Here is a 10,888-nt window from a genome sequence, read left to right on the forward strand (position 1 = left end):
ACACACCCTATATATATATATATATATATGGCCAAAAACTTTAACCTTGGTTTCATGGGACCATATCACATTTTCCCACATGTTTGGGAGAGTTTCTTCTGGTCCGATGAAACCGATGTTGAATTTCTTAGCCATGATTCCAATAGGTGGACAGATTATAGGTCAAATTAATGGTGATGTATTTATTATTAATATTATTATTTTTATTTATTTTTTATGCCATACTTAAATATCTACTGTAAAAGTGACTGGGAGGCTGCTGTGTGGATTGACGGCACAAAAACGACTCTAAGGAACATTGTGAAATGTATATATATATATATATATATATATATATATATATATATATATATATATATATATATATACACACACACACACACACACACACACACACACACACACACACACACACCCACACACACACACACACACACACACACGTATGAGATAAAGGGAGACGAATTAGGCATTTTTTTTATTGAGCCAATTATAAACAAACAAATAAGGCACACACCATCATCAAATGACAAATGACTTGACATAGAATAGCAGAAACATTCCAACAATATAATTGAACATAGCAAATAAAAGGGAAAAATAATATATATATAAACATAAATTATATTTGTAACAAATCAAATCTTTCCAATAAAGAAACTTAAAGAGGGGCTTTACTATCCATAACCAATGTCAAAGATTTACAAAATAAAGAATTAGGCATAGTGTCTGAGGGGTTTCAAAGTCAGCACCTGGCAACCCAGTAGCCTGGCCTGTGAGCGCTGAAAAACTTGTTGTTGTCAGGGAAAATGGCGTCAAACGTAGAAGCCCCGGAGCGCTGGTACCTCGCCCTACTCGGCTTCGCGGAGCATTTCCGAACCTCCAGTCCGCCCAAAATACGCCTTTGCGTGCATTGTCTCCAGGCTGTGTTCCAGTTCAAGCCGCCACAGAGGATAGAGGCCCGCACGCATCTCCAGCTGGGCTCGGTTCTCTACCACCACACCAAGAACAGCGATCTGGCCCGTAGCCACCTGGAGAAGGCGGTGAGCGGGCTTAATGAGCTAGGAAAGAGCGGGGATGGAGCGGGCGGGTGTAGGCCACAGTTTGGGAAACAACGAAACAACGAATACTTTTTTTTTTTTTAAACCGCTTAGTTTACATTTGTCAATTCGTCCGATATCCTTCTTTTGCAATTGTTTCATTTGCGCCACTACGTAATGACACGTTCGTCCTCACTGAGTCACTCCGTCGCTTTCATTCTTTTAGGTGCTGCGCAGAATTAGCTGCTGAATGGGCTTCTAAATGGTCCAATATTATAGAGAACAACAACGTGACTTAGGACTCTAATAATGTTTGTTTTCCTTCTTTTGCAGTGGTACATTTCCCAGCAAGTTCCTCAGTTCGAAGATGTCAAGTTTGAGGCTGCAAGCATTTTATCGGAACTCTTCTGCCAACAGGTAATATTGGGACGTTCATGTACTTGAGGGTTTTCACAGCAATGTACATACATTCGCACAGTGTTGTTAGTTGCAAAAAGTGTTATTCATTTGTATTTGTGTTGAATAACCTCAGTATTCTTTCACATCTGCTGTAACTGGTGATCTATTTTCAGAATTTGGTGGACTCTGCAAAACCTCTTCTGCGCAAGGCCATTCAGATTTCTCAACAAACACCATATTGGCACTGCAGGCTATTGTTCCAGCTAGCGGTATGTATCACATTCTGTATGTAAAAGTGGACACAGTTTTGTAGTTGAAATAGCATGCAATTTACTAATAACCAGTTATCCATACAAGTGGTCCCAAACTTCTTTTTTTTTGCGCTATGTACTGATCTTACCTAGGTTATATTTTTGATGGACTGACATCGAAGCGAATAAAAATATGATCAATCACCTGTGTACGACCATTGCAGACGAACATAACACTCTGTGGGGGCAGCAAAATGTATGTAAAATAATCTTGTTGTGTAAAAGCTTAGCCGTTAGTCTTGCTAGTTACAGTTATTCCACTAGTCTCAAAATATTCATACCAGTGGGACCACAGGACTGGCAGCAAGGAACGAGGGCAGCAGTACCAAGTTAAAGCTCCATCTTCATCGGCAAAACATAACGTCCACAGTGGACAACAACTGCTCATATAAAACTTAAATCATCGTAGAAGACGTTGTATGATACGACATGCACCAACATCACGACACGTGTCACTCGCTTTATGACACTGGTACTAAAAAGTAAAGTAGCAGTAAACAAGTACTTGTGTAATTTGATTACAAAAAAAAGTGCAAGGCAAAATCTTTACCTCGTAGCCACAAGCCAGGTAGAAGCGGTTAATGTTCGAAATTTGGGATTATTTTATTAAAGGAAATAAAGTGCAAGGCGTCTACTGCAAAGCAGAACTGGCTTACATAACAGCAACGTTCTCTGACACAATGCACCTAATTAGCTCATTTGATATAGCATTCTATCACTTGGTCAAGGATCGACACAGCCCCCAGTGCACTTTAAATCAGTTTATTGAACAAAAGAAAAGGTTAGTAAGAACATTCAAACACTGTCTCTATTAAGGCACTCAATACACAGACTGGGTAATGAATTGCTAATTAATAGCTAGCGGCTAACCTGAGCCAACAGCAGCCAACTGCAATCTCATCGCTGACGCACACGTCACTCACCTTTTCAAGCCACACACACTTAAAATCACATACCACAATTTAGAATATAATGTAAAATAATACCTGCACCTTACATGCACTTGCGCGAATGGGGTGAATGCTCCATTTGGAAAATAAAGCAGCCCTATTTCAGACTAAATGGCCCATCTGATATTGCTAATTTGACACACAGTTACAGCTGGACATTTGCCAGGTGGATCACCCCCAAAAATCAGTATCTGATTTCTTTATACAGAACAGCAAGGCTAAAAATATGCTGACTTTGACAAGAGGAATTTTCTTGTTCCCCAGCAACTTCATACACTGGAGAAAGACTTGGTGTCAGCGTGTGACCTGCTGGGCGTCGGAGCGGAGTACGCTCGTGTGGTGGGCTCGGAATACACCAGGTACATCTCAGCTCACGTTTTATAACTTCCATCCAGCACGTTTTTTCTTTATGCGCGGTTTTAGTCTTTAGGGCACTGAACCATCAACAAAGTGGGCAGAAGGCAGAAACATTTTGAATCTAATCCAATTGTTTGCAGTGTAGACCTTCAGACATTCTCGATGAATGTTTTCGTCTTCCCTGAGCCCATATTGATTTTTCAGAAATGCGTATTGGCACTGCCCCATTTAATTATAGCGACATAAATATTGACTGACTTGACTGATTGTGAGGAACGCTGACCTGATGCTTTTGTCTCTTCAAGGGCGTTGTTTCTCCTCAGTAAAGGCATGGTAAGTCAAACTTTTTTTCATGAAGTTGTTGCATTACAGAATTGCCTACAATGTCATGAGGGTCGTGGCGGGTGGGGGTAAATCATCAGGTTTTTAAAAGAAGGTTGTAATATGAGAATGTCTTGATGATACGAGGGGAATAGTCATGTTTCAATAAAGAATGTTATCGTGTTTTGGGTTTATTTTCCCCCCAGAGTTTTAGTGAATTGCATCTTTTACTCCAGTAAAATTTTAACTTTTTTTTCTTGACTGTAGAATAAGACTTATTTTTTCTTCTCATGTTAGAATTTGTTTGTCAAATTTAATCTGCATTCTTTGTACCCTAGTCACGTAGTTTTTGCTTTTGTGCATAAAACTACAATGAAAAATGTTTGGGTTTTTTTCTTACATTTTCTCATTGTATGTCAATTTTATTATTTTCTTTCCGACTATCATAAAATGACAACTTTTTTTTTGTCTCGTTATTATTTTTTCTTGTAGTATAACAGCCATTTTGAATTATATAAGGACTATTGTAAAATTTTAAGGAAAAAAACCCCTCAGATTATGATCAAATGTTACGACATTCTCTCAAAATGCAAGCTTTTTTTTTCATTCAATTTTTGTGACTTATTTTTTTCTCATATTTAAGACTATTTTAGCAACTTTGAATGTGGTTGGGTTAATTATATTAAAAGTATTACTCCCCCCTCATAATAATAATAATAATAAGGACGTGGCCTTTATTGCCCTAAAATTAAATCTATTGTAGAATTACAGATTTTTTCCACACATCACTTAATTTCTACCTTCTCTTCATCATATTTAATCTTTAAACCTGCAATTATATCCTTTATTCTGTCTATACTTTAATTTTTTTCTTTTACAGTATATTATATATATTGATATTACAGTTGCTTGTCAATGACATTACAGCAGATATTCATTTAAAAATGCTTCTAAATGTTTTTTGCCAAGTGACATTTTCCCTTGCCCAACAGCTCCTGCTAATGGAGAGGAAGCTGGGCGAGGTTCATCCGCTGCTCACGCTGTGTGGAACCATCGTAGAGAACTGGCAGGGAAACCCTATCCAGAAGGAGTCCCTGAGGGTCTTCTTTCTGGTTCTGCAGGTCACACATTACCTGGACGCTGGACAGGTATAGTTTGATCAGTGTGGATGAAGTACCGGATGACATTAGGGTGTGCTGATGTTCCTGAAAGCTTGTAAAGGGTTACGTCATGTGTTGATCCAATCACCTCCATGTTCCCTTAGGTGAAGAGTGTGAAGCCGTGCCTGAAGCAACTACAGCAGTGCATCCAGACCATCTCGACACTCCACGATGACGAGATTCTTCCCAGCAACCCCGCTGACCTCTTTCATTGGCTCCCTAAGGAGCACATGTGTGTCCTTGTTTATCTGGTAAGCATTGCATTTGGTTTTATTTTCCTCATGTCATGCTATCTTGGCGGTTGATTGTAATTGTCATTTATGTAGCACCGGTTGACTTGATATTTGCTTGGAGATCAGTTACATTTGAAATAATTTGGCCCAGAGCAAGGTTATAGTAGGTTTGGAGTTTTCGCAGTATTTAGTTTTATTTCATTTTGAGTTGTTGTTTTTAGTTTATTTATTTATTGCGTGAAAGATTTTTTAAAAATCATGGTAGACAAACTAACTACACTCTGCCAAGACATCTATTATAAATGAATGTAATTATTAGCTTGAGAGGTGAACCGTTGCCATCATAAAACCATAATTTACTGTGCTTAAATACATTTAAATAACAGTGTAACATCAGATAATGTCATTTATAAGACGTTAACCATTCTGTAAAAAACAAAACATAAACTCCACTTTAAGCACTCACTTATTTTTTTAACAATTTTAATGACAAATGTTGACAACATGCAAACTCCATACAGCAAGCTGAAGAGATAGTAATTCACTGTGCTGCTCCTATAATTTATTCTTCTCAGCATATTGATCAGGTACACTGACGGCCTATGTGATATGTTGTCAAGCATGAACACATCTAGGACATTTTGGGCATCTTTGTGTGCCGCAAACGTTTAACAACTCATCCCCTGTTTTTATTTTTACTTCCTTGACCTCTGATTGACCTTCTAATGAGATCCCTTCTTGGTGACAGGTGACAGTGATGCACTCCATGCAAGCGGGTTACCTGGAGAAAGCACAGAAGTACACAGACAAAGCGTTAATGCAACTAGAGAAATTAAAAAGTGAGTGCGTTTTTGTGCTTTTTTTCCCCCAAACAATTGCAGTGGAGCACTCCTCATTACGTCCGTGTATGTTTGTTGATAGTGTTGGACTGCAGCCCCATCCTTTCTACCTTTCAAGTCATTCTACTGGAGCACATCATCATGTGCAGGCTCGTCACAGGCCACAAGGCCACTGCGCTGCAGGAGGTATTTGCTACAGCTCATCCGGCATTTTATGGTTAATTGTTGCGAAATAAACACACTAACGCGCATTCTCTCCTTCTAGATCTCACAGGTGTGTCAACTTTGCCAACAGTCTCCCAGGTTATTCACCAACCATGCTGCCCAGCTCCACACTTTATTAGTGAGTATATTCAGCTTTTTTTCTTTCTTTTTTTAATGGTATCGGTTTTACTTAAAAGGAATAATTTGATGCTTTCGCTTCTTTCAGGGCCTCTACTGTATCTCGGTGAACTGCATGGATAACGCAGAAGCACAGTTTACCACGGCATTGCGGGTGAGCACATTCCTATTTTTGATGCAAACATTCGGATCACTTCCTGGCTGCTCTTGCTGACTCAAATGTGCCTCTTTTGTGTTGCAGCTTACCACACATCAGGAGCTGTGGACTTACATCGTCACCAATTTGGCCAGCGTTTACATTAGGGAAGGCAACCGACACCAAGAGGTCTGACAGTATTTAAAAGTTTACAGTGTGGAATAGAAAAAATATTGCTGTGAGTGAAGAGGGGTACAGACATACTGATTTTGAACATCCCAACTTATTATTATTATTATTATTTATTTTTTTGCTTTGGATAATTAAGCATCCGATAATTGGTCCTTCTGCTGACTGATCCAAAGGGGTTAATCAGGCTGAAATTCAGCCTGATGATCAGTATGTGTCTACCCAGCTTAAAGTAGTGTTGGGCATCATTTGAATTTGGGCGTTGTATTTTTTTATTTCACTTTTGGATCCTAGAAGGTTATTTTGGGCGTAATTTTCCGTAATCCTTAAATCCATTCTAAATGGAAATCTTAAGTGTTTTTCATGTTACCACAAACAACTGAAACCGATCCAAAATAGTATGTGAAAAATATTGATTTTTTCCCCCCAAAGTATTCTTATAAAATATTGAGCCCTTGCCACATTTAGTAAATGACACATCTCAAATTTGGCTTCATTAATCCTGTTTTAGAGTATTGTGACTTAATTTATTTAATGCAATTTTAAGATTTAATTTGACTTAATTCAATTAAACACAAGATGATATTAACATTCCTCCTCAGTTTCTGTACAATATTCTCTAAAATGCATAGATGGATCATCTGAAATGCACTTTGCTTGTTTAAATTATATGCTTTACTTCTATTGAAGTCGGTGCTTAACTATAGGTCCAAGTTGAGAGCATTCGTCAGTAGCACGATATGCCCACCAGAGGGTGCTATAACTAATTATTTCAACGATTTATGACAAACGTTCTCATTGACCATTCTCTCCTCCAGTTGTACAGCCTCCTGGAAAGGATAAACCCAGACCACAACTTCCCAGTCAGGTAAAATGACAGTGAGCTTGTTTAAGATCAGGTTATTTAAAAATTAAAAATATATTTTTAAACCGACATACTGCATTTTAAGTGTCATGATGCTAGTGTGTGAATATACATTCGACAGCCACAACATTTCAACACATCTGAGATCCAGTACAAGACCTCATCGGAAAATGTGTGCTTTTCTAAAGAATATTATATATTTTAGCAGCAATGTTTTGGTCATCCTACTACGCTACATGAGAGGTGCATTTGCGCCAATGTGAAATCCACAGCCCCATTCATAAAGTTATGATGGTGCTACTCATTCAAGAGGGTTGGCATGTTTATATTTTTTTCCCCCCCATGTGTATCTATGTCGATTGAGTGTAATGTCCAGCAGCTGAAGAGTTTCGTTTTGTAAAGTACAATACAGCTGTAATAACATCGTTTGTCTTTGGCCAGCTCGCACTGCCTCCGCGCCGCTGCTTTCTACATCCGGGGACTGCTGTCCTTCTTCCAAGGCCGCTACAATGAAGCCAAGTAGGAGGATTCATGCAAACCACTCGTGACTCAACCCCTTGACGTTTTTACATTCTTGTTGCCGTTCCAGACGCTTCTTGAGAGAAACCCTGAAGATGTCCAATGCTGAGGACCTGAACAGACTGACTGCTTGCTCGCTGGTTCTGCTGGGCCACATCTTCTACGTACTGGGCAACCACAGAGTAAGACGGAATTACTGAACTGACTGAATGCTTCGGTTGAGATGTCAAGGGTACTACTAACTATGTCTTCTTGGAAGACGGTGACACATTTGATTTTCATTTTAGTTTCTTTCTACCATTCTATTATGAAGTATGTTTTTTTGTTTTATACCATCACATTTATGCTGTAATATGATTGACTCCATGTATACTGCTTAAATGGCACAATTCAAATGGCCTAATTGTTGTAACACACTATGTTGTAGTACGTGTTAATTTATGTATGTTAGATATTTAATAAAAATGTATCACCAATTAACCTCTTAGCCCTAACAGTTGTGGTCCTATATGATGGTATAACTATAAATGAGTATTATCAGAGCTTTAAAATTTGATCTTCAAAGTACTTTACTATTAAGTGACCTCAATTGTGGCTGATGTTTTTCACACGTTTTGCTCTGTCCCATGCAGGAAAGCAACAACATGGTGGTACCGGCCATGCAACTAGCCAGCAAGATTCCCGACATGTCTGTGCAGCTTTGGTCCTCTGCGCTGTTGAAAGGTTCTTATATTAATTTCCCATCGCTTTTTGTACAATATAATCCATGATGTGATGTCCTTTTGAGGACATGGACGTCATCTGTGTTACAAAAGTTGTCCTTACCGCATGTGTATTTTTGACCACACTTTTCACTTGCAGATTTGAACAAGGCGCTTGGGAACAACATGGATGCTCACGAAGCAGCTCAGATGCACCAGAACTTCTCCCAGCAGCTGCTACAGGACCACATCGCCGCCTGCAGCCTCCCCGAGCACAACCTCATCAGTGTAAGTGAAGGTTTTAACGTCTCTCCCCAACGCATTTACATCAGAATCTCAAAAAGACAAAAGCCCCCAAAACTCGGAAAAAGTTTGAGTTCAACCAAATTTTTCAGTCCAATTGTGTCTCGGAAGTTCAGCTTGTTGAGGCAAAGAGGAAACGTGTGACAATTCCCTTTGAACCAGTGCTATGAACTACTACAACACAGCTTAAAAGTGAATCAGATTAATGGAATGCTCAACAACGTTTTCAAAATATGTATGAACTAATATTTGCTTGTTTTTATGCTTTATAGTGGACTGATGGTCCTCCTCCTGTCCAGATCCAAGCACAGAACGGTCCCACCACAAGCCTCGCAAGCCTGCTATGAGGGGGAATGTGCGTATGTGTGTGTGTGTGTGTGCGTGCGTGTGCAGCTGCAGCTGGTACATTATCACCACAAACGCTGTCTAAAAAAAGTTGGTATCCAGATCATTTTTCGTCAAGATCCAAGTGACTTTTTAATTTCCTGGTTCACTGCCATCACAGTTTTAATTTGCTGTAAGACAATTGACCACTACCCTTGTCGTCTGGGCATGAAACTGAAAGTTGGGCTGGTTTAGTTTTGAGCAGGTGTGGGCAACCTTTCTTTCTCACTTTGCAATTCTAAAAACAAATAGCACAACTGTTATAAAAAGCTCTCAAATATTTAGCCCACATATCGCTGGTGTCGGGCTGAAATCTAATATGTCATAATTTGGTGTATGTATATATGTGTATATATATATATATATATATATATATATGTATATATATATATTGAGCAACATGGTGTTTTTTTTTGGATCTCCTGAAATTGATCATTTTGGAGGTACAAGGATTCCGCCCGACGCCAGCGATATTTTCTTAACATTATACGTTCATACACATTTGTTTGGAGGACTTTATTTAACATGACAAATGCTGTCCACCCCTACTTTTAGAGCTTGTTCCCTTCAAACTGAAACCTCCCTCTACATTTGCCAGCTTTTTTCATTTGTAAGGAAGCTGAGGTGATAGATAGACAGGAAGGTAGTAAAAATGTAGAGAAAAAAAGTAATTTATTCATATTTTTGTATCTGTTATTAAATATTTGACATGCTTTCTTTTTGTTGTTGTATGGACACTTTTGTTTTCATATGCATGGAAGTTACTGATTTTGGATTCCTTGTACATTTGTTTCAGACCTGGGTTTGCGAGTAAGATATACTTGGTAGATATTTTTTGCACAAAATCCATAATAGAGACGTAAAAGAAAGACCTCTTGTAATATATTTTCACACAAAATAATCAGTTGGAATGTCGCATTTTTGCTAAATTAGAGTTAGGATGCGTTTCTATGAAAGTTCAGTGTTCGTTATGTATGGATCCGACATCCATGCAGTTTTATATCATTTTGTTGTCACCCCATCCCCCTCCATAATATATTAATTTCTACAAATCATGTTATGTTTTTGTTGGTTGTTTTTTTAGTTATCCGTAATCTTCAGATTTTGTTAATTTTGTACTTACATTTTTGTTACTCCCAATTAGTTCAACTGAATTGTGTTCTTTGCAGTCTGCGTGTATTGAGTCACCATTCACCAAACCTTTTATTGTACAGCGACATTTTATAAACCAGTTTAGTAAAGTGTCATGTATTTTTAGCCCTAACGATGTAGAGATTTCAACGCTTGGTATTTAAGACACTCTGTTAAGGACACAGTTTAAGCTCGAGTACTAGTTATACTCTATCAATGAATATGTTTTTAATGCTCATGATGTTTTCAATAATTTTTCCAATAAAAAATATGAAACAAACTTTGTTATTGCTAATTTATTTATATCATGCTATATATCGAAACAATACATAAACAGGGTGGCCCAAAAGTTGGTATGTGAACTTGTGCTGTTTTGGAAAGGAATGCAGAATTTTGGAGGACATTTCAAATGTTTATGAAATTAAACTTTACGGTCTAATTCATGTATTAGTAGTAAGTGTAAATGTTTCTCTTGATTGATAGATAAAGGCTGCAGTGGTTCATCTTAGGACTTTTGCTTTGGAACCTCACGGTTCAAGTCCAGTTGTGGATGAAAAGCATAAACCACCCTGCAATAAATTGGGGTCAGCAGGTTAAAAAAAAATCAAATATTGGGGGCGTCAGGTATGCAAGGGTTGACTTTTTTTTTTTTCATCTACTGCCACAACTTGTGTGTATACATTTACATTTACTTAGTAGGGGACAACT

At 38.2% G+C, this 10,888-nt stretch overlaps 1 protein-coding gene across 1 annotated transcript; it reads left to right on the forward strand.

Moving 5' to 3' along the window:
* Positions 1 to 775: 775 nt before the first annotated feature.
* Positions 776 to 10,460, forward strand: mau2 (MAU2 sister chromatid cohesion factor). Its single transcript, XM_086090070.1, has 18 exons — positions 776 to 1,043; positions 1,374 to 1,457; positions 1,613 to 1,708; positions 2,965 to 3,059; positions 3,363 to 3,390; positions 4,371 to 4,526; positions 4,643 to 4,789; positions 5,520 to 5,610; positions 5,693 to 5,796; positions 5,876 to 5,953; positions 6,041 to 6,106; positions 6,194 to 6,277; positions 7,096 to 7,145; positions 7,584 to 7,661; positions 7,732 to 7,843; positions 8,294 to 8,384; positions 8,523 to 8,650; positions 8,938 to 10,460. The coding sequence occupies exons 1-18, from the start codon at positions 810 to 812 to the stop codon at positions 9,010 to 9,012; spliced, it is 1,797 nt and encodes a 598-aa protein (XP_085946196.1). The 5' UTR covers positions 776 to 809; the 3' UTR covers positions 9,013 to 10,460.
* Positions 10,461 to 10,888: the final 428 nt, after the last annotated feature.

Source organism: Leptonotus elevatus, chromosome 11 (assembly GCF_054856555.1).
Source record: "Leptonotus elevatus isolate MCC_2025b chromosome 11, RoL_Lele_1.0, whole genome shotgun sequence".
In the NCBI taxonomy this organism is placed as follows: domain Eukaryota; kingdom Metazoa; phylum Chordata; class Actinopteri; order Syngnathiformes; family Syngnathidae; genus Leptonotus; species Leptonotus elevatus.

What these genes read in the sequence shown, in the direction of transcription:
- mau2 (XM_086090070.1), top strand. Translation starts at nt 810, where the DNA reads ATGGCGTCAAACGTAGAAGCCCCGGAGCGCTGGTACCTCGCCCTACTC. An exon ending in AGGCCACTGCGCTGCAGGAG is followed by an intron (nt 5,797 to 5,875) that starts GTATTTGCTACA and finishes CTCTCCTTCTAG; the next exon opens with ATCTCACAGGTGTGTCAACT. An exon ending in ACGTACTGGGCAACCACAGA is followed by an intron (nt 7,844 to 8,293) that starts GTAAGACGGAAT and finishes TGTCCCATGCAG; the next exon opens with GAAAGCAACAACATGGTGGT.